We start from the raw sequence: 24,796 nt of genomic DNA on the forward strand, positions 1-24,796 counted from the left end.
CATTTTTTTTTCAGTCTCGAAGTTCCACCACCGTTTTTTTTCAGGAGAAATTAAACGCAATGTAAATTTCTCCAAAAATCAATCCAAAGTGAAAAATCGATATCATTTCTCGCGCGAATCGCGAAAATGTCCTCGGACAGTGTGAACGCGCTAGTTGGCGAGCTGGTGCAGACGCTGGCTCGCGATTTAGGCGGTAAGGCATCCGAATCGACGCTGAAACGGTGCAAATCCGTAGCATTTGGCATTCTGCTGGGGAAGCGACTGGCCCTCGGGAATGGCGACAGCGACTTGGAGCGGCAGCTTATCGAGGACGAACCAATTGAAATGCTGCACTGTCAGTTGTTCCACATGCAGCTGAGGGCACGGTACCGGTTCCAGAAGCGCCGATGCGAGCAGTTCCAACAGCTGCTGGATGAGCTGGATCAAGGGGAGGGGAATGCGCGGGAAGAGCTGCTAGAGCGGAAGGAGGTTTTGCAGTTTCTGTTGATGCTGAGGGACTCTGTGCCGGATGGGTGGGACAGAGCAGAAGAGGTGAGTTCATTTCCGTTTTTATGTCTAGTAGCTAGTTTCGTTTTAGAGACTTAGTCATTATTTCAATGCAAGTCTCTATATGACTAAAAGCACTCTGACCCTACTATTCTACAGTTTTTTTTTTGGTACAGTGAAACCTCCATGAGTCGATATTGAAGGGACCATCGACTCATGGAAATATCGAGTCATGGAACAGCAATCCTTTGGAAAGCTGCTTCTAGGGACCATCATAGTAACCATGAAATTTTGTTCTTAGTATGGTTCCATGAGTCGATATCGAGTCATGGAACATCGACTCATGGAGGTATCACTGTATAACTTTCTTCTTAGATTTCTCGAGGAAAAAACTTCAGAAATTCTTCTACTGATTTTTCCACATATTGCTTTAGGACTACTTTCAGGGACTCTTCAATGATGTTCTCTATTAAGAGTCCATACTTTAATGTAAGCTTCATAAAAGTCTCTTTTTCAAAGGAAGGTCTATGAAATTTCTCTTTTTTTATTTAAAAGGATTTTTCAGGAATACGTTGTAAGTTTCTTCAGCTTTCTCCTTTTACAAATTTCTTCAGTCAATCTTCCAGAAATTATCCCAGTAATGTCTCAAGCATTGTTCAGAGGCATTCTTCCAGAATTTTCTCTAGAAAATCCTGCAGCATTACCACGTTAACACTTCAAAAACTTGATTCTTTCAGATTTTTTCAGGGATTTTTCCGGGATAACAATCTCTTTAGTTGTTAATTTAGGATATATTCCAAATATTCCTATGGAAATTCCTCCAATTATTCTTGTAAGATTTTCTCCTAAACAAGTTTGTTGTAGGCTGCAGATATTCGTTTAGGAATTATTCCAGGAAATCTACGAGAATTTTTCGAATAGTGACGATTTTTTCAGTAATTCTTCCATCCAATTTATAGGATCCCAAGACTCCCAAGACATTTAATAAAATCTTTCCCATGAAGTTTCTTGAAAATTTCCTCCAGAGATTTTTCCAGCATTGAGGATTACTCCAAGCAATTTTCGTGAAAAATCATCCAAGACTTTTAAAAGCCTATAAACTTTTCCAAAAATCCTTGTAGGAGTACGCTTCTGCTAGGTTTGAGTTTGATTAGTATAATTACTTTTGGGGTTTTCCTTTTTAAAAATCTCTAATCTGGATCCGAGCCTCCAAAAATAACTGAAAAATTGCTACGAAAACTCCCTGGAGAAACTCCTGAAAGAATTTCTAAATGAATTCTTTAAGGTAGAAATATAACGAATTTCAAGAGTACAAAAAAAAAACACTGCTCTGAATATTTGATTTGATCGTTTGGTCACTACCAACAAAAGACCAATCGATCAAGTTTTCAGCGTAGACTGATATCTGGTTATTCAGATTTGTGCTTCTGAAAGTACGAACAATATCATCTTATATATCACTAATCGTCAGAAAGGCTCAGAAAAAAATAAATAAATTTGGTGGTTACAAAATTGAACATATTTGTAGTTCTGTGGAGAAAATTTCAGCTCGATTGCCAAAGTTGAGCATGTTGTATGAAAATCGATTGTGTTTGCAGGATTTCATCAGGAATTCCTACAGAAGTATCATCGGAGATTATTTTAGTATTATTGTTAGAAATATTTCCTGGATTTTTTCAGTTATTTCTCTAACAATCACTAAAAAAATCTTTTCTCTTTTTCGTCGTAATTGTTGTCAAATATTTTTACTTTTTAGGGAAAAGTATTCAATACTGGCAGACAGAGATTAAGTGTGATTTTGGGCTTTAAGAGTGTAGCCAAGGAGGACCTACTACTATTTCCATATGGACGCATTATTAGTTATACTACAGCTATGCTACGGTAGGCTAAAGTGTTTGGATAATGACCATTGTAGCATGCCATAGCTCCACAATCATTTTACCCCGTATATTTCTTTATTAAGTCATCCACGATTACTCCAAGTACTTACTCCAAATATTCAATCTCTTTTAGGAATATCTCCAGCATTGCATTCAAAAATACTCATCTGCAGCACTATCAACCATTTCTAAAGTAATTTATAATTAACATCCCCAAGGATTCTACAAAATTTTCGACTTTAGCGTTACGTAATAAAAGGAAGCTGCCATATGAGCATTTTTCTATTACATACTAATTGTATGAAAGTCAAAACAACAAGCCAATCTGCAAGGAATTATTCATCAGTTGAACGAGAAAATCACCTAAAATACCGGGAACGGTAGATTTTGTTAGTATATTAACTCAAAACCGATCAAAATGGCCTTATTTGCGCTTGATCTCGTCGTATATTCCTTGGATTATTTATACACTAATTTCTTCAGAAAGTCCTGCAGAATACACACTAGGGTGGATCAAAAATCGTTTTTTGCTTCAAACCGCTCTGTGTCCTCCAAAAATTTGAGCTTATATAGATGTAAACTGAAACTGCACAAGCCCTTCAAAGTTGGTATAGGAATTACTTAGTATGGAAAAAGCATGCAATTCATTCATTCGGACATAGTTTTTGCCCATGTGCTCATGAGGCATAGAGCAACGCTGATACCGTAAGATACATTTGTCAGCTACAACGTTTCTGAAAGAATTGGAGGAATCTCTGATGTAGTGGCCATTCCCTAATTTCATAGCTACGAATAAAGATCATGATTTTTTTTTCAATAGAAGTGCCTCTACTGAGTAGGCAATGTTTTAAACAGTTTAGTTTTGCATTAGGTCGCAAATTTACCATAATATCAATTTATAGTGTCATAGAACAGGTTAAATGTGAAATTACGAACATTCCACGAACTCCTGGAGAAATTCCTGAGCTATTTTTTTTGAAATCCAGGAGAATTTTCTGATGGAATCCTCCAGGCGGAAATGCATTAGGTCGATACTACTCAAATGTTCATAGGAACTTTTGGAGAAATCACTTTGGAAAACAAAAATCTGATGGAATCCTTATAGATATTTCAAGAGACTGCATAGATATATTATTGGAGGTATCTCTCGAGGTATCCTAGGAATGATTCCAGTTGAAATCCGTGAAGGAATTCCAGAAGAAACACCAAATTCTTGGAGAACTTATTTGAAGAATATATGAAGGAATTCCCAAACCTAACCTAAACATTTCTTTTTACCAATATAACCAATTTTTTCGAGTTCTATTATTTATCGATGCACAATTGGCGTCGATGTGGCGTTAAATAAATCGGCGGTGGCAGCGTGGCCCGGCAATACATTGGTCTAAGATGAGTTCTATCAAGTCTTTTTGAATGTGAGTTTGTAAATGTTACCTCCGATACGAATGCACAATGTAGGTGTAAAGTGTCGAAAGTAAATTAATCAATAATTATTGAAGTTTTCCTCGAAAACTGAAGTGAGTAACAGGCTTTGAGCCAGCAGCACCGTAAATCCAACAAACATACACCCTTATTCTCGTTTACGACGGATTCATCTTTCGATCGAATCATATTCGTTCGAATCCATAGCCCACTTGATTTTGCTGGCGTAAACGGGAATGCAAAACTATTTTCGATCGAAAGATTATTCGAACGTAAACACAAATAGGGGTGATAAAGGAGGATGATATTTTTCATACAAATATACTGCCCTTAAAAGCATAACTATCTCATATGGATTTTCAAACCAAAACCTTTTTTCATCACAACATTCATGTTTTAACATGTACTCTACGATACATATAAAAACTTACACAATTTGTTCGAAAATGTTGTGGAGAAATATGAAGTAGGTACAGTCCCATATTGAAAAATCAAGGCATAACAGTATCTATATGAACTTCCAAACCAAATAGCAACGGAAAAACGTGAATTGTGTTCAAGTTTATATTTTTTGCTGATCAATAGAAGCAAAATGAGTTATCTTTGCGGTGATGCCAAATGAATAAGACATGGAGAAGTGTACTAGAAAATTTTGAAAATATTGTATGAGAAGACAAACTTCAAACTTTGAGCGCTATTTTCTCAATGCCTACTAATTCCATATGGGACAGATATGCTTTTATGGGCAGTATACGTCAATAAGAAAACATTTGTTTTAACATTGAGCCTATACATACTTTATAGCTAGCTCACTCGATTTTGATTTATGACTCTATTGAGTGATAGCTAACGCTTGTATTGTTCTGACTTGGTTTTTGTTGGTGCTTGAATCATTAAGAATGTTTTTTAAGTTTATAAATTACATCTATAATAAAAACTGCAAAAATAAATGGAAGCCATAAAAAGTTCCGTTATATCGAGGTAAAAATTACGATTCTATCCCATTACCCCAAATTCCATTACCCCGAATGTACCATCACCCCGAATTCCATCACCCCGAATGCTACTTCCCCGAATTTACAATTATCTTGACATGATGATATTGATGACGTTTCCTCATCATATTGGAATTCGGGGTAATGTCATTCGGGGTGATGGGTCGTTCGGGGTTTTGGAATTCGGGGTAATGGCGTTCGGGTTAATGGCATTCGGGGTAATGGGTTTCGGGGTAATGGGGTAGAATCAAAAATTACATTATATCGAGTTACGTTACAAAGAGGTGACATTATATCGAGGTTACGTTATATCGAAGTATGGCTGTATTTTCAAACCAGGTTTGTCACTAAAAAGTAACTCATGTATGGTTTGATTATCTATTTTTCCGCTTTCAAATACCATCAGTGCACCTGATTCCGCTCATTTAAGAGAAGTTATGTGTTCAAATGTTTATTATAAAATAACTGTTGTGTCTATCAATACTATTTTAATGTCACAACGTAGCTCCAAGTATAGGTAATCAGCGGCAAAATAAAAAAAAATGAAAAACTTTTATATAAAAATATTTAATTGCATTTGTTACTGCATCTAAGTGTTCCTATTTCCGCTCACGGTAAACTGATTTCGTGACGAACATACTAAAAAATGCATTATTTCGAATTTCGTTATTTATCCCGATATTTTAATGGTCGAACCATAGCTACTACTGCAATGAAGAAGGCTGTATACTAAATTCGACATTTATTTAAAATTTTGTTTATTTTTTTGTATGAGTGGTTATTGGAACACACAAAATTACATGTTACTAATATTGCTAGAATATATCCATGCGAAAAATTTTGATTTTTGACACGAAAAATCAATGTTTACACTAGTGAGCGGAAATAGGGTCATGAGCGGATAATGTTGCACTGATGGTAGTTATTCGAGATTTGGCCCCAGGAGTTCAACCAGTAATTTCTATATGATTTCTTCATGAAACTTCAAATATATTCCTCTATCTATATATTTACGAAATTCTCCAGTGATGTTTTAAATTTAGCTACATTATTATCAGTTCCTCCAGATTTTTTGCAGAGATCCCTTTCGAAATTCCTTCAATGATCTTTGAAGACTACTCCAGGCCGTTTAACTAGAAAATCTCTAGGTGTTATCCCGCCAATAATTTCTTTAAAAATTTTTTCGGGTATTTTTTCAAGAATTACTCCAGCGGAGCAATTAATAAGGATGTTGTCCAAGATATTCTCTTGGAATCTTCTAGCAATTCCTCTAGGTGATCAATACTGTTTTTACTCAAATATTTCCAAAACAATCTGCAAGAGATACACACACAAAAAAAAACCTTCAAAAAATATTGCACTAACTTCTCTTCCTCTTTTGAGAATTGTGTTGCTGATTTCTGAATGTATTTTACGTTTTCTTCATATTTTCCAAAAAAAAATGTCGATTTATTTAAGTAATTCCAGTGGCTACTCGTAACCTCACTTTGTACCTGTTCTACGACTCTAAAAATGACTATTTCGGCAAATTTAGATTATAAATCAAAAAGTTAATCATTGAAATTGTCCTTGGGCCGCAAAATGGTGAGTCGACAATCAGGAAGGAGCGTCCAACACAGCTCTGGTCCTCACAAGTTCCTACCTCGCGCTTCCACGGGTCAAATGATGACAAAGACCGCCAGCTAAGGGTTGCGTACTTAGCTGGTAGTGCAGCCTGGGCACTGTTGTCCTTCTGACATCAGCTAGAGTGAGGAGGTGCGTTCTGAGCGTCTGTACACCAGGAGGTGCGGCTCAAATAGCGTCTGTTCTGGTATTCAGCGGCTGAGTACGAAACGCTGTATCACGTCAGCTACACCTAAGATGGCAGTCCCATCTACGTGATGTAGGTAGCGCGACCCCGGTAAGGTAGCATACCGAATTCATTATCCACCACGAAAAATGGAGAAAGAAGAAGAAACGAACGTTATTTTCGGCAACCGACCTGACAACGAAATAAGGACTATGATTGGAAACTCGGTACCTGGAACGTCAGGACCTTAAATGAACCTGGACGAGTGAGCCTTTTGGCTCGTGAATTGCGAAAAGTTGGCGTGTGCGTGGCTACTATTCAGGAAGTGCGTTGGCTAAGATCTGGAGAACGTGAATTCAGAGCGGCTAACACCGCTTTCAAATACAACATCTACCACAGCGATGGCGAAAGCTAATGGGGATTTTGACGGTTCGATTGGCGGCTTACCGCCTACTCGCATTTCTCCCTTTCAGGATCTCTACTCACAACAATAATTATTTAACACAAAACTAATATCAGATGGGCCGCCATTCTGTGGAGTGGTGTGGCCCCTTCCTTTCCTTGTTTTCTTATCTTTCCAGAACAACCAAAATGAAGAAGGAAACCTCCAAGCCATTGTGGAGAACATTTTGATTTTTGATTAAATTTTGATTACATGGATAATAATAACTATTTACACCCTGACAGAACTGCCTATCTCAAAAATAGGTAGAAGGGCGGAACGATGGTGCGAGCCTACCCACTCTGTCATCGGTGTGCGTCGGGCGTGCTAACTGGTATAGCATAGCCTATGGGGCTCTGCCTGCACAAATCATGTTTTCTTTCTCTTTCACTTTTTGTGAATTGCTAACAACAATGCCATTAAAGTAAATCCAATACAAGAATGCAGTGCAGAACCTCATAACGCCTTTTTCGGTAAACGTATTTCCCAGCGTGGGGTTTATAGGGATGTTTGTGTAAACAACGCAGATTGGCCATGGCTAGGGGGTGCGTTGATATTAGCAGATTAGCAGACTAGCAGAAAAGTTAATCATTGAAATTGTCCTTTCTAACAAATCTCTACTCATTACATGCAAATTTGTTGCTGTAATTCAAGAATTTCTATTCGTGGACCAGGTAGATTTGAGGTTAGGGAATTGCCACTGAGTAATTCTCAAAAAATCCTGTTATACTTGCAAATTTTTTTTAGCGGAATACACTGAACCGGGAAAAACGAGAAAAGCGGGAAAAAGACAGGAGAATCCGGGAATTTGAGATGATCACCGGGAAAATCTACAAAATCACCTAAAATAAGTCGTAGAAAGTTGTTACGGTTGAAGATATTGTCATTAAGCATACGTAATTTTGGACAAATAACTTTTGAACGATTGAATTGATTGAATTTCTTGTAGAAAGAGTCTACTTAGCTACACTATACTTCTATGAAAAGTTTCAATTTTCTCATTGGTTAGCAATGTTTCGAAATATTTTATGATTTTTTTTATCTTACTATCAGGGCTTGATTTTTTCTCTAACTTATCTGAAGGTTTTAATCAGAATTTCAAAACTTTTTGCAGAAGGCTTAAGCAATCATTTTTTTAGCTGCTGAGTACTAAATCTATAATTCCGAATATTTTTGAAAACAATGCTTCATCTACAAGAACTTCTAATGTGTCATTCGTTATCTAATCGACTTAAAGTTAAATAAGTAAGGTAAGATACATGCTTCAACATGTGTGTTTCGTTTCATCCTTACCATAAACTTATTTGCTTCAGTAAACTCTTCATTTTTATGAAGAAAAAAAAATGAAAGATTAGAAATTGAAATACTTTTAAATAGGATACCTAGTACGATACACAGAAGGGGTATACCTATATAAATGGAAAAGGAATGGTAATTGTATGTCACGAGTTCGCTTGAGTACGGGACGATCGATTTAAACAATTCTTTCATTTTTGTTTTCCTCAAGGGCTTCGACGTATTTGTGTGGAATAATATTTCTGGAAATATTCCGAGAAAGGTGAGAAAACGGAAAATGCATTTGATATAAACTTCGGGAAGCCTTCTATACGGCCTACAGTACAACGGGACAGCTATTTGTTGATACATATGGACTTGGTAGCTTTTAAACAAATCCCTGTCGAAGTTAATCAAAAGTGTCATGAATAGAAACCGTCCTATTAGCACAATTGAGGGAATTAGAAGCAGACAGGAACCTAGTTTTGAGAAAATGGACTATCAAGTTTTTTTCAACAATTTTTATTCCATACAAATTGCCACCAAGCCAATCTTCTACGAATAATATTATATTTTATATTGGACGGAAAATTCACCTTAAAATACCATTGAAAAGCTTGAAATAGATTTTTCCAGTATATTCAACTCAAAATCAGACCAATGGGGCTTTGGCCCCTCAATTGAAAACCGGGAAAATTGTGAAATCAATACCGGGAAAAAGCGGGAATTTCAAAATGAATATTTGGTGGCCACCCTGGTTGCAAATACTTTTTGAAAGCATATAGAAAATTCCATTCATACCCTATTGGCACAGACAAACTATTGGTAATAATTATTCATAAATTCTCTTACAAATTTCATGAAAAATCTGAAGAGGAAATATTAAACTAATTCCCAAGATTTCTTCTGAGAAATCGTTAAGATTCTCTAGGTTTAAATGATACGCAGAGTTTTCAGAGAAGTTCTCTATAGACTTTGAGTCCTTTTGATGGCCCCATGCTCAAATATTTATGATGATAATAAATCTTCGAGCTGTTTAGTAGAATACCTACATAGTATACATTTACTACTATACCATTTAACTATAGCACTAGAGTTTGTATCCTTTGATAGATACGCGTAGTTCGACCTCAACTGTAAGACCGTCTTAAGTGTCGTGTGAAATTCTAGAAAGTCTGGAAATTTGCTCAGGTAGCTACGACGCTATTCAACAGGGACCAAGGCAACGGCAATACGCGAGTTATCAACTTTGATACATACACGCTTGATATTCCAAAATAGAACAAATATTAGTTTTATGGAGATCAGAAGGATTGGGCACCCCATCAAGTACCTGTTTTAGTCATACGAAAATTTATTCTTTTCGCACAAACTTTTTGATTATATTAAATATGTGTAGGTACCCCATGATAATTTCAAATCAAACCATCTTTCAAAATATTTATACCATCAGAGCACCAGTACCCCGCTCGCACTGAAAAAAGGTATGTTCAACCCTTTGTCTGTGTTTTTTTACTGGAGAAATCTCAGAGGAGTTGGTGAAATGTCTGGCGGAATTCCTAGAAATCTCGAAAACTTATTCATACAGACTCAAGTCAAAAAAGTATACAAGCTTACATTATCGATCCTACGTGTTAAGCAGGCGGAATTCTACACATACCGCTCTGTACCAACTCAACTTTTCACTTTTAGAACGTTTAATTTCCGGATTCAGAAAACGACGAAAGTAACATTTTCAACTTTCACATCCTAACCACTACTTTCGCCGCCCCGCTGTATGGAGAGACAAAGTGACTTAACCACGAATCAAAACAAAACACTACTTGAGCCGATTTTACACTGGTAGAAAAACGTCGAAAGTAACTGAATGAAACGGCTTATCATTTTCTTATAATTATTTTTGTGGGAAATAATAGAAACTACCTAGTTTTTGAACGTGAGCTGAGTGTATGCAAAATTTGAGCGAAGTACACGGCAAAAAAATGGTAAAAAAATGATTCATTTTAAAACAGTTTTAGAAGATAGATTGTGATTTTTCCTAATTAATTTTCTCAAAACCGTATAAAAGTTACTTACGTCGATTTGAAAAAGTAATCGAGAAATGTATCTAGCTAAATTTGCAAAGGTATCCTTGTTGAAATTATTGAAACATATGTATATGATGCTTTGGATTTCCTGGCCGAATTCTTGTTATTTCTAGGAAAATCGCTGAAGGAATTGTGGAACATTTCTAGATAAATTGTTGAAGGGATACTTGTTCCTGAAAATATTTCAGAAAAATCACTAGAAGAATTGCTGAATCTTTTTCTCTAGGAATCTGGAGAATAATCGCGCTATCGTCTATCGCTAAGCTTCTCTGGAGCCTCTAGAATCATGCACAAGGGTTTTTAAGGGAAAAATATGAAAATGGTTACTAAGACCTTCAACTAAAAAATAGAGACTTTTCAGAGACTTTCATTGAAATAGTGACCAAGTCTCTATAAAGAGACCTGAAGCCACCAGCCCTATGTGTTGGAAATTAGAACGAAACTTAAACGTTTTTTTTTATTATAGAGTGGTTCCCTCCCGGGAGACATGATGCCATCGATGCAATTGGGTCCGTACCCGATCTTCCAACCGGACGACTTCCGGGCCAGTTCGATGAACGTCGACGGTTTCCGGGGTGGAAGGTCTTCCAATCCGTACTGTTTGAAATCCACGAGTATGGTCTTTTCGGAAAATATTACCAACCTGCTGGAGAAGACGGAAGGTGCTTCCAAAAAGGGGCAAAATTTGCCTCGGATCGAAACGAGCTACTTCAGCGATCCGATGGCGGAACTGGATAGCTACCAGGGTCCCTTCCGGTACAACATGATGAAGGGTGTGGAACTGGAAGACGATGAACAACTGTTGACCAGCTTCGAGATAATTCCTGCTGGGGATGCCAGTGGAGATTCGAAGACCATTGCACCCATAAGCTCCCCAAAGAAGCCGATTTTCAACTTCAATTGGGAGAACTTGGGCAACCGATTCGTCCCGGTTCAGCGCCCATTCGCATCCGAATGTAATTCGGTGCTGCATTTGAAATCGCTTAAAGCGACTCGCTTCCAGAAACCGACCGAAATTCGGATAGTTCGGACCGAAGACTTCCTGCACGATGTCAAATTCCTGATAACGGGATTCAGTTCCCGGTGCTTCGAGTACGACGACGACAATCGGTTCCGGATGGTGGGTAACTTCACCGTCGATGGCGTTTCTCCGGTGACAATCAAAGCCGTCGTGGATCAGTTTCTGGAGTTGGGGACCTGTTTCCGGCGGTTGCACAAGATGACCAAGAAGAATCCGTACAACTACGCAATGATTTTGGAGGGATTCGTATTTAAGGCGTTCTGTGACTGCGTGGAGCGCATTCTGAGCTGCTTCCGGGTCGTGGTCACGTGTTACGATGGGAAGTCGCTGCTTCAGTTGCAACGGAATACCGATCCCATGAGGAAGCAGATCCTAGCGCTGGCCAAGTTCTGCGGGATTCATCCCAATTGTAAGTCTTCATTACGCAGTAGTCCACCAAGCAGTACGTTAAGTCAATCGTGATTACCAAATCATGCAGATACCGTTTATTTTTGGACTTTTACTATTAATAATGATAAATAAAACCAATCATTTGCAAGTGTATTACCCATTAATTGTATATTTTAAGACGGTTAAGGCATCTCCAAAGTCATTTAAGACCAGACAAAGACAGCTTAAAATTCGATCGACTGGTCACTCGTTAGTGATGACAAATCGGACAAGTTTTTAGCTTCAATGTATGTCTGGTTTCTAGAGTTGTGCTTTTGAATATTTGAGATTTGGCTTTGATTCATCTTTACCTAAGTTGTTTTATCATGGTTAATCATTGATTAACGTTTAATCATTTATTGGCCAATATTTAAATGCCCGAAAGTATACTCCTAACGCCTTGAAGTATGCAACAAATGGATTACAAACAAGATAAGGATTAATATAATCGATAACTGGCAATAAATCCTATATACCTAAAAAACCGTGAATATATTTCTGATTATTCATTAGGTGGCTTCCAGATTGTTTTTCTTCATAAATAATAAACACCCTTCTCGTGGTGATTGTGGAGATGCAGAGGTATTCTCGGTCTCTAGAAGCAACAATCATTTCACACTAACTTTCTTTAAACATCCCAACTTAATAATACAACCAATTTATACATTTCAGTGTCTGTCTAAAGTTTCATTATAATGCTCTAAATGCATCTTTCTGCGTAAATCTGCTTTCTGGACCATAGTACATTTTCAAATCGAAGTTTCAAACCCTGATTAACAAAATTACCTCTTTTCAGACGAAAGCGACAAAGAGTTCCCAACAGGTTCGGTCTTCCTGGATCACCTGTACAAGGAAATCATCCACATTACCAGTTCAGACGTTTCAACGTTTTTGCTGCACATTCTGAAGCACTGTTGCAATGCGTACTTCCTGCTGTTCCAGCAGTGGCTTTTCGGCGGTCAATTGGGCGATCCCAGCGGGGAGTTGTTCATCTACTTTGTCGATCACTACCGGCCGAAGACGAAGCATTTTTTCGACAAAGCTTTCCTGATTCGGCGCCAAGCGGTGCCGGGATTCCTGAAGGGGTTCGAGGAGGACATACTGCTATGTGGGAAGTACACGATGCTGCTGAAGGCGTTCAAGAAATCGGTGAGTATCTTTCTGTGCAGTTTTTTTTTTCTCTTATTCCTTATTATCACATTTTGGTGTAATCTGTGAAGGGTATGGTAAAATTGTACCCAGTGATCAGAACGTCTAAATTTTTTTTTTGAGGGCATTCCAGGCATTATTACATGGATTCCTTCTAAAATTTTACGTTTTCCACAAGAGACTCTTCGAGGAATTTCATTAGAAATTTCATCTTATTTCTTTGAGGAATGCTTCCAAGATTTCCATAGGAGGTTCCTCCAAGGAGGATACCATAGGAGTTTCTTCAAGCATTCAACCAATAATGACTTCAAAAATTTCTCTAGCGATCACTTCATACGGTTCTCTAGTTATTTTTTTCAGAAATTTCATTGATTTCCCCAAAAATATCTCAAACAATTAATGCAGAAATTTCTCTAAATTTTTCTGCTATGTTATACCAAGTTTTACTCAAATTTCATAAAAGATTTTATGTATAAAAACTTTCAAAGATCGTTTTACAATTTTTTTCAGGAAATTCCTTATAGATTCTTCTCGAAATTTACACAAGGATTCAAACAAGAATTCCCTGAGAGATTCATCTACGAGATTGTTCGAGCATTTAACCAGCGATTTTTATCGAGGCTTCTTCTCGGAATTTCTCCAGATATTCATTCAGGAACTTTTCCAATGGAGATTGTTTTAGCTTTTTTGTTTCACCCTTTTATTTATACTTCTAAGATTTCTTCTGGCAATTTCTTCAGCAAAAATGACATTTTTGCGTGCCATTCGTAGCACCTACTTTCAGCACAGTCTCCCGTATCGGTACACCTGGAGATCACCATAGCTGACGGATCACGTTTTGATCGATGGACGGCACTTCTCCGATATAACCGACGTCGGAACTTATCGTGGCGCTAACATTTACTCTGATCACTATCTCATATAATTTATTTAGTTAACATCCTAACAAATAACACTGAATAAACAATTTCACGCCACAATACTCGGTTCGTGGCCGCATCTCTTCATCCTCGGTTCTGCCCCACGCTTGCCAATTCGATACGCACTTGATCCGCCCACCTAGCTCGCTGCGCTCCACGCCTTCTTGTACCAACCGGATCCGAAGCGAACACCATCATTGCAGGGTTGCTGTCCGGCATTCTTGCAACATGCCCTGCTCATCGTATTCTTCAAGCTTTGGTCACCTTCTGGGTTCGCCGTAGAGTTAGGCGAGCTCGTGGTTCATATTTCGCCGCCACACACCGTTTTCCTGCACGCCGCCCAAGATCGTCCTAAGCACCCGACGTTCGAAGACTCCCAGTGCTTGCAGGTCCTCCTCGAGCATCGTCCACGTTTCATGCCCGTATAGGACTACCGGCCTTATGGCCCGACTTCCACTGATGATGCGCCTCCGTATTTCACGGCTAACGTTATTGTCAGCCGTCAGCAAGGATCCAAGGTAGACGAACTCGTCGACCACCTCGAACGTATCCCCGTCTATCGTAACACTGCTACCTATGCGAGCCCTGTCGCGCTCGGCCTCACCAGCTAGCATGTACTTTGTCTTGGATGCATTCACCACTAGTCCAACTTTCGCTGCCTCGCGTTTCAGGCGGGTGTACACCTTTTCAAATGTTCGGCCGGCAATGTCCATATCATCCGCGAAGCAAACAAATTGACTGGATCTCGTGAAAATCGTACCCCGGCTCTCCACATAACACTTTCTAGCGCAATATTGAACAACAAGCACGAGAGTCCATTACCTTATCGTAGTCCCCGGCGGAACCCAAACGAACTGGAGTGTTCGCCTGAAACCTTCAAACAATTTTACTCAAATTTCCATCGTTGCTCTTATCAGTCTCGTGAGCTCCCCAGGAAAGCTGTTCTCGTCCATGATGTTCCATAGCTTCCACGCGGTCGGTACTATCGTATGCCGCCTTGAAATCGATGAAAAGGTGATGCGTTGGGACCTGGTGTTCACAACATTTTTGGAGGATTTACCGTACAGTGAAGATCTAGTCCGTTGTCGATCGGCCGTCAACGAAGTCGGCTCGATAACTTCTCACGAACTCGTTTACTACAGGTGACAGACGACGGATGATGATCTGGGATAATACTTTGTAGGGCGCATTTAGAATGGTGATCGCCCGAAAGTTCTCACAATCTAACTTGTCGCCTTTCTTGTAGATGGAGCATATTACCCCTTCCTTCCACTCCCTCGGTAGCTGTTCTGTTTCCCAGATTGTGCCTATCAGCCGGTGCAGACAAATTGCCAGCCTCTTCGGGCCCATCTTTATTGTTCTTGAGCTGGTGAACGACATCCTTAACCTCCCTCAAAGTGGGAGCTGGTTGGTTTCCATCACCCGCAGTACTGACGAAGGCATTTCCTCCGTTGTCCCGTCCTTCATTGCCTGTGTTCTCAGCGCCATTCAGGTGTTCGTTGAAGTGCTGCTTCCGCCTTTCAATCACCTCACGCTCATCCGTCAAAATGCTCCCATCCTTATCCCTGCACATCTCGGCTCGTTCTCGGCATTGTTCTCCAGCAGTTCTCAAGAGGGGCTTCATCCAGCTCACCCTCTGCCGGTAATGCAGCCTCGGGGTACTGCGCAGTTGAGACATCCGGTTGCTTAAGCCGCTCTAGGTCATTCCGGGTCGGCCGTCGATACTGTACGTTATTGACGACGGAGAATTTTGGGCGCAGTTAAATCAATACTAGATAGTGGTCAGAGTGCGATCTTGTTGTCGAGGGTACTCTACCTCCTGCTCCCATCCTCCTTCACAAGTCAGTAGAATATTATCTAGGATCGCGAGTTGATGGTGCATACTCTGAATCACGAGGTGCATCTTACGTCTTAAAGCTGCGAAACAAGTCACATGTCGAAAAGTAAAAAAAATGTCATTGCTTGCCGACGGATTTCCCATCAGGATAGTGGAACACCCTGTGCTTAACTGTCCATACTCGCATAACAGTCCCATATTCTATGGTATTTCCTATATAGAGGGGCTTATTACGAGAGTATGGGCAGTTAACATCTCGAAGTGTGTCATCAGTTGCAACGACTCGTGTGTGTACTCATATGACGAACGACGGATTACTCGACGAGATGGAAGAAAGCTGATCAATACTCCTACTATCATTCTAAGAATAAACGGTACAGTTGTTCCGGAGAGCTTCTTCATAGGATGGATAGTTCCACTAAACGAAATTAGAAACAGATGCCATTGAAAGGCTAGAAGCAGCACTGGAATTTACTCCTCAAGAAAGGCTGACCATGGTGAAGGAGCACGCGACAATAAAGAATATGGTCCAAAAGATACGCTCAAGCTGTACATCTCCTAGTGATTTCAGACGTATATCTCTGACATGCTGAATCGTAGGCTTAATCGTTTTTTGGAAGACAACCAACTATTCGACCATCGGGAACATGCCTTTCGAGCCGGACAAGGGACAGGTATTTATTTTTCTGGTTTGAGAGATGCTTGTGCTTCAGGATGCGGTGAACGCAGAAATCGCCTCCTTGGATCTGGCCAAGGCCTATACTTGTGTCTGGACACCCAGAGCCATCCTTCAGAATGGGGTTTGGGGGGCAGAACATTTGAAGTAGTCATCGGTAATAACCACTCTACAATTCGAACAGAAGAGACAGGTGTCTCCCCAGGCTCCGTTATAGCGTTCATCATTTTCTTAGTTCTCATGAACAGTGTCTTTGACGCGCTACCTAAAGAAATCTACGTATTTGTCTACGCAGACGACATTGTTTTAATAGTCATAGGCCGCACCTTGAAATTCATAAGGCGAAAACTCCAAGCAGCCGTTTATGCAGTTTCAAGGTGGGCTACTCAAGCTGGCTTCATACTGTCGGCAGAAAAAAAAGCATCATCTCTCATATCTGCCGATCGCATCACCGAGTGTTATCAACTCCAGTAACAGGAAACGGTTGTTCAATACCACAAAAACATCAACCGTCGTACTGAGTGCGACTACAATTTAGTGAGCACCTCTTCTTAGAAATGCAACGGCCATAGTCAATAGCCTCATTATCTATATAATTGAACTGTTTGGTACAGCACGGGATGCTCCAATCACATGCCTTGTTCCGGTGTTCAACCAAGCTTTCCGCATAATTGCTGGCCTGCTTCCGTCAACCCCAGCAGATGCGGCTGTATTGAGCATGGAGTTCTGCCTTGCCGCTATCAGGTTACACAAACCCTATGCTGCAGGACTATTCGCTACCTGGAAAATACCACTGGAGATCATGAGGTCTTTCTCCTCAGAGAGAGGAACAGATCTCTCAGCAGCCTGGTCCATCAGAAACTCCCCCCGGGTGGAGCAGGTCCACTGGGTTAGAGCCAGAAGATGGGACGCCACTGATTTCCGAGCTGGAGACAACTACGCCGCTATGCAATCCCATGTCGACAAATATTGCAACTATCATCTGTTCTACACAGATGGATTGAAAATTGTGAATAGAACTGGCTTTGGCGTTGCCACGAACGACACAAGGCTTCCCGATAGGCACTTTGCACAAGACCAACGGAACGCCCCATCTGCGTAATTTATGACTCGTCTTGTGTGCTTACTTTCCATCAACACGCCATCCTTGGGTTCAAGCTATCCAGATGAAGTCCTCTCCGGAAACTGTCTTCCTATGGGTATCGAGCCACTTTGGTATCCGGGGCAACGTGGAAGCCGGCCGCCTTGCCGTCACAGGACGACTTGGCCGCATGTTCACCAATTTGGTTCCGGGGGCAGATTTGACAACTTGGGCCCGAAAGTGGACAGGCCTGAGACATCTATGTATAAGAAAGAATAAAGGGGAAACTACAAGTTTGTTCGATTCTGGCGAACGACACGACCAGCATATTCTTGGTCTCACACATCTATCACACAACATGGGAAACTGAGGACCATTCCACAAAGTGTGCCCGGCATGCAACACAAAAATGATGGTAGAACACCTCTTAATCGATTGTCCCTGCTACTGAGCCATCTGCCTTCGCCATGATATTCCAGGCAGCATAAGAAACGCTTTAGCTAATGATCCGACCAACGAAGTCGCAATAGTACCGTGGACGCACCATACTTGACGCGGTTAAGGAAATTCAAAATTCAAACATTTTCCAAATTTGTCCGATTTTGTTGAAATTTGAAGCTATGTTAGCTCAACTATTGGAAAACAATTGGAGAAAAATCAGTAAAAATATATTGAACTTTGTTTTCTTCATGTTTTAATGACTTTTTATGGAACACATTAAATTTATTAATTGACGCAACAATTCTTCAATGTGCCTAATTTGACGCACTATGTTCCTTATTTGACGCACAAAAAAATAATTGCCTAAGTTGAAAATAAACAAGAGCTTTAATATTCAACAGCTTAATTAACTGAAAAAAGCTATTTAGAGTGATCATAGTTAGAACTTTTGGAAAAGGTTTTGAATGGCGTCATCCGGATTTTCCTTTTGCTGTGGACGCAAACCGGCGATTGAGTCCAATCCATTTTTAGGGATTATTTTTTAGTTTAATATATTTGCGTAATGATGTCAAACAATGAAAACGTTTAAAAACTACGTTGCGCTGGAGGGGGGGATGTTAGTTGCAAAAATTACGAAAAATTGTTTGAAAACTAGAACGAAAACCACTTGTTCCAAAAAAGGCCGTATGAGAATCTTCATCAACTATAACACATACAATTAAACCTTTTCACCTTCCTTCTCTTAATACACTGTTTTTCGTATGAGCCTCGAATACAATCGAGAATCATACATGGGGTCATCCATTACGTACGTCATTCTATTAGGGGGAAGTAGGGTTCTGCTATGTGACGATTCATACAAATTTGTTGAAGGTTCCATATAAAAAGCGTGACGTAGGGCGGATGGGCGTATCTCATGGACACCCCCTATTGTATGAATTTTACTAAACCCACCATTGAACCAACACCTCGCCTTTGACGAGATGTATTGAAGCTCCCCTGAAACATTAGGGGACGTCGACAAATCGCGCTAAATTTTATCATTTTTAACTCCTCTTCACCTTGGCCACATTTTTTGTATGGAAAGTGCGAAAATTTTGTATAAATCGTTGCGTTTCCCTGAACCCCCCTTCTTCCTAAAATGTTACGTAATTTATTGATAGTCCTTTACATGTGATTACATAAAGCGTTGGATTGTCCTGTGGACGGAATTTTTTTGAAAGCAAGCGCCATAAATATTTCTTGTTCTATTTTCGATGCAACATTTTGTTCAGCAAATAATAAGGAACATTGCGTGCCTAACTTGACGCACAAGATTTCCATACAAAAATATGGCTTAACCATTAAAAATAAAAATAAAACCACGTTATTTCATAAATAAAAGAATATTACTGACTTTTACGGATGAGATTGTTGTAAAACAGCAAAATACTCTCACGAAAATTGATTAACAATATTTAGAATATTAACTAATGAATGAAAAAATTGACGCACTTGTCGGATCTTCTTCTTCTTCCTATTGGCATTAACGTCCTCTTGGGACAGAGCCTGCTTCTCAGCTTAGTGTTCAATGAGCACTTCCACAGTTATTAACTGAGAGCTTTCTTTGCCAAAGTTGCCATTTTCTCATTCGTATATCGTGTGGCAGGTACGATGATACTCTATACCCAGGGAAGTCAAGGAAATTTCCATTACGAAAAGATCCTGGACCGACCGGGAATCGTACCCAGACACCTTCAGTATGGCTTTGCTTTGTAGCCGTGGACTTTAAACACTCGGGTAAGGAAGGTCCCAGGGCACTTCTCGGATGCATTTTCAAATAAATTTTATTTTTTTTTTGTATATTATTAATAAACGTTTTTCGATTGGAATACTTCAATAACATGTAAATGAAGATTAGACAATTAATTTTCGAGTGTTAATCTGAACTAGAATTAATTACTGATAAAATTAATTAGAAAATGCGTTCACTTTGGGCCCGCGTCAAATATGGTACATTCACGCTATCGTTTCTCAAAGATGTCGGACTACACCGAAATATTTGACATCCTACATCAAACAACAACCACCGAGATATGAACACCCCGCTTCCCATCCTGAACTGATTTGGAATACCTATTTGTTTATTTTTTTAATGAACATTGCCTTATTTTTCTATATTAATGTCAATTAAAGTAAACTTGACAGGGGGGCCTCTCACCACGAAGAAATACAGGAGTTCTGCCAAAGTTCCCAAAGATATTCACGGAATTTCTTTAAAAGAAAATCCTCAAACGAGATACTCATCTTTATCATACTCATGGCATTCCTCTAAGGGCACGTTTCCAACCTTTCGACCTAGTGGAAATCTCTCAGAAAACGGCATCCTTTTTTAATCCTTTTTGATTAGTTACCAATCATCTTCATTTGGGCTTTAGTTATGTGCCCTCTTCATCTACTGGATATGGCAGAATGCTCACTCTTCGCCGTCTAGTAATCACGTTTCGTATAGCTAGATACTTCGTTCTTGAGCTACTGAACAACTTTGTCGAAGACCATCATTCTATTTGGTCAGGATCCTGAGATATCCTCAAAACAAAAGATCTCGAATCTTTTGGTAAGAGTAAGCTATAGTTCTTGAGCTACTGAACAACTTACAACTCGTATAACGCCCCCAACCATGTTTATAACAGAAGACCTGACTGTATTTACATTTTGTCAATTTCTACTATATGACCCTTGGATACTTATGTACTTATAGACTCCATTTCTGTTCCTCTCCACAGCACCCAATCTTCTCATTGAAGATCCCCAAACTGGAGGTATGCCTCTCATACAGGGCGGTGGATCGCCTGAAGGCTCGTTGGCTCCAATACGTGGCCAAAGCACGGGACGTCTGTGGCCCATCGCTGGCGGTTCGTGAGCTTTACGAGCGCAAGGAACGCGAACGGGAGGAATTCCTACGCCAGGTGGAAGCCAACTTCCGTCGCAGCATGGAGCAATGGCGCCAGGATCAGGATGCTGAAGCGCTGGAGTTGCGCAAGAAAAAGGAGAGGCAGATGGAAGAACTATTGGGGCATCTGAACGAGATTCGGGAGAGCAAGCTGGCGGCTAAGAAGCAGGAGTTGGAACTGGAACAAAAGTATCAACACGAAGGGTTGGAGTTCGAGAACCGTCGGTTGATGGCGGAGAACTTGGAGCGAGAGAAGGCTGTGGAAGGGTATAGGGAGTTGAATCGCATGATGGATGAGAAGGTGGAGAAGGCGGAGAGGGAGGTCGAGCGGTTGAAAGTTCAGTTGGCGGGTGTGGGAGGATCTGGTGGGGATAGTAGCGATTTTGAGTCGTGCGTTGGGAGTGTTACGGAGGATGATGCAGGGTCTGTGTATGAGGATGCTCAAAAGAGCCCTCTCAGCGATAAAAGTGAGGATCGAACTGTGAAGGAGATTACGGAGAGCGATGTGGTGAATAGTAACGATGTGATTAGCGAAAGTGAACAGAACAGGAAGCGAATTTTGGGGTCGAACTTGGGTGAGTACTTAGCGGAAGATCACGCAAATGCGAATATTGAAGCGATCAAGGAGACAGCGGCGGCAGGGCTGCGACAGATGACTGAAGCGCAACGGAACAAAATGAAGATTATGACGGAGGAGTTTGGTTTGCGAGAAGGAGTGGTGACCGCAGTGGATATCAACAGTAATCAAACAGAGGAGCGTCACCGGAATCGACAGCGGATCTTGATAAGCGATTACACGAGTCGGGAAGAGGAAGATCCGGTTAAGGCGAGTGGTGAAATGACGGAGCTGCAGAAGAATCGTATCAAAATAATGAGTCAGGAGTACAATGTGGTTGTGGATGATCACGATCGTGGATCGAAGAAGGATAGGAAACCGGAGATGTATTTGAATCTGGAAACAGATCGTGCGAAGAACCGACGTCGGATTCTGGAGTGCGAGTATGATATAGTGACGGGTGCGCAGAACTTTGTCGATACGCCGATGTCGGTAGATAGTGATACGATCAGCGAAGATATCCAGGTGCCGGTGATCGTGATCGATGATGTTCCGCAGGACGTGAACGCAAATCCGATTGCTGGAGATGATGGGCAATTGAAGTTAGATACGACGGCAGCACAAGAGAAGTTCAACGAGAGTCGGTTTGGTGTACCGGACACAGCGGTGTTGGCGAAGTTGACTCCGGAGAGTGGATTGATCTCAGCGGGACTGCAAGCAAAGCGAGGTTTTGAGTTCCCGATAGTGCAGGAGGGATCAGAATTGGAGATAAGGTCGGAAGCAAGCTACGAAGACGATGAGATCTATCGGGAGTTCGTGGAAGCGATGGAAAAACGGAACTTGAATCTCTGCGAGTTACCGAGCATGACGGGTGATCTTGGAAATGTGACAGAGCTTAAGGAAATCGATACTGAGCTGAGGAGTCTTGATGTTTTAACCGTGACACGGTTCCTGCAGAGTTCGTTGGTCATCCCGTTGAAGGCACACATGGAAGTTGTGAATAGTGAGATCTTGAAGATGTGTTTGAACGATCTGGATATCCTAGGTCACTTTGAAAGCTTGAGGAACTACTTCCTGCTGATGGACGGAGAGTTCTCTTGTTATGTTTGTGACAATATATTCAAGATGCTGGAGGAGGTGAGAAGTCCGGATGAGCTTTTGAACTACCAAACTCTACATACGATCTTGGACTCGGCGTTGTGTTCCAGTGCTGCCGGAGCAGATAAAAATGCCGATAGGTTGTCGTTTAACGTGGAGCTGATTCCGGAACGGTTTGATTTGTACCATCCGAATGTGGTTAGCATGCTGAATCTGAGCTATCGCGTGGAGTGGCCGTTGAACTTGATTCTGAATCCGGAAACCATCGAGCAGTATACCAACATCTTCAAATACCTAGTTAAGGTTCGAAGGGTTAGTTTTGTGCTAGGAAAGTCATTCCAGTTACTCAAGGAAGCACATAAACAGTTTGGAAAGCAGATGTTGCTGTCGCCGCAGTACAGCCGTGTTCAATTGATCTCACATAAACTTTCACATTTGGTCAATGCGCTGAAGAACTACATCACAAGCAGTGCTCTGCAGGCTTCATGGGAAACCTTCCGAAAGGATCTGGAATCGGCTGAATCGATGGAAGATCTGTATCGTAAACATACAAGCTACATCAAAAGGATTCTGTTTCTGTGTTTGCTGAACAAGAAGAGTGTCGAATTCTACAACAACGTGGAGGAGATCTTCAAGGTCGTTTTGCGCTTCTACAAGCACCTTAAATCCAAACCTTGGAAACCGCAGGATAAGTCTAGCCCCAATTCGCTCTACGTGCACCCTAAATATGCCCAAATCTTGGATGACGAAAGCGACTTTGAGAAACTGATCAAGTACACGATCTACTTGGGAAACAAGATGTACGATCATGGTTACCAGAAAGAGATCTACGAGTTCATCAGCGTGATCAACATCAACGGATACTATGGGCCTGTAGATGGGCAGTGATTGTGACGCCTCTCTCTGTGTCATCAAGTTCCTTAGCTACCTACTGCTATTGATCGGTAAGTGATAATCTCTAATCTGTGTTGATCTGTTCGCTTCTACTCGAATCGAGTGCTTTCGATAAGATAAGCATGGCACTAATTGAATCCACCTATGTTAATAGTAAATACCATTGTTGTTACATATTACTGATAGCAATAAGAAAACTTGTTACTGACTCTACTGAAACGTTTCTCACCGGCAATGTGATCCATATCGCGGTCGGGAGAACATCAAGCTCCCTTCCAAACGCTGACCGTTCAATGTACCTTTATCATTAATCAAAGAAAAGGGAAAGATATGTACACTTGAATGTAGGCCTCTATTTAAGTACATCAATCGAATCAAGTACGCGCTAGAGCTTCGTTTCCATCTTTAGAAATGATAGAGAACGTTTCCCTTGGGGGTTCGCGCTCGTGTCCGATAAAAAGAAAGAGAACACGCAGCTCCGCCAAACAAAGCCGTTGATTGTTGCTGACAAAAGGCCTTATTCCCATTACTCATGTCTTGGAGGGTCTTGTTCTTCGTTCTCTTCACTTTCGAAGTCGAACGGAACGACGAAACAAGATGACGCCAAAGTGCAATCCAAACCGGTATTCGCTTTCATCTGACTCGGCGAAATGTGTGTAGCGACACATTCTGACATTCTGCTGAGGTTCTTATCAAATGCGCTCCTTTTCAGCTCGTGGTGTCCGTCGAGCTCTGTGGGTTCGTTTTTATTTCAAACGTGTTGATATGGTTGCGCTGCTGACGATAGCACTTTGATTCGGAGTTTGCATTGAAGGGGTTTGCGTTTTCATTTGCCGCTTTGCTTTCTGCGATACGTTGTTTGGGACTTCGGGCGGTAAGCCAAGAATCGCTGACAAAGTCCCGAAACCGGATCTGGTCCGAGAAGTCAGCAAGAACGCGATTCACGTTTAGGATTGCCTCACCGAGCGAATTGGTTCGAGTTTGAACTAATCTATTCGGAGAAAACAGCTTTTTTTGTTGCGTCTTGATTAAAAAGTTTTTTTTTTGTGGTCCTGTAAAACGGGGTAACTTTGATAGTTTTTTTTAAAGAAAACTTGAATATTTATGCATGCTGTTTCAAAGAATTATATTCTAGCTATCGATTGCAGTTGGAAGATTGCCAAAAGATTTATTTTGAATGGATGTATAATATTTCACATGATCGAAAGTCGGTTTTCTGTTTTGGGGTAACTTTGATAATGGAGTATAAATCGAACAAAACTGAGTGAACTACGGAACATTTATAGGGCGTTGCATACCTCTAGCTCGACGTTTAACGCTATATGGAAATTTCTGACTTAGATTACAAAAATGGTCCCAGTTTGTAAAAATGGGCTTCGCTAAGAG

At 40.6% G+C, this 24,796-nt stretch overlaps 1 protein-coding gene across 1 annotated transcript; it reads left to right on the forward strand.

Moving 5' to 3' along the window:
• LOC5574191 (gamma-tubulin complex component 6) lies at positions 1–23,798 on the forward strand. Its single transcript, XM_001661198.2, has 4 exons — positions 1–531; positions 10,843–11,806; positions 12,623–12,975; positions 20,696–23,798. Exons 1-4 carry the CDS (start codon positions 127–129, stop codon positions 23,402–23,404), a joined length of 4,431 nt encoding a protein of 1,476 aa, XP_001661248.1. The 5' UTR covers positions 1–126; the 3' UTR covers positions 23,405–23,798.
• Positions 23,799–24,796: the final 998 nt, after the last annotated feature.

Source organism: Aedes aegypti, chromosome 3, assembly GCF_002204515.2.
Source record: "Aedes aegypti strain LVP_AGWG chromosome 3, AaegL5.0 Primary Assembly, whole genome shotgun sequence".
Taxonomy (NCBI): domain Eukaryota; kingdom Metazoa; phylum Arthropoda; class Insecta; order Diptera; family Culicidae; genus Aedes; species Aedes aegypti.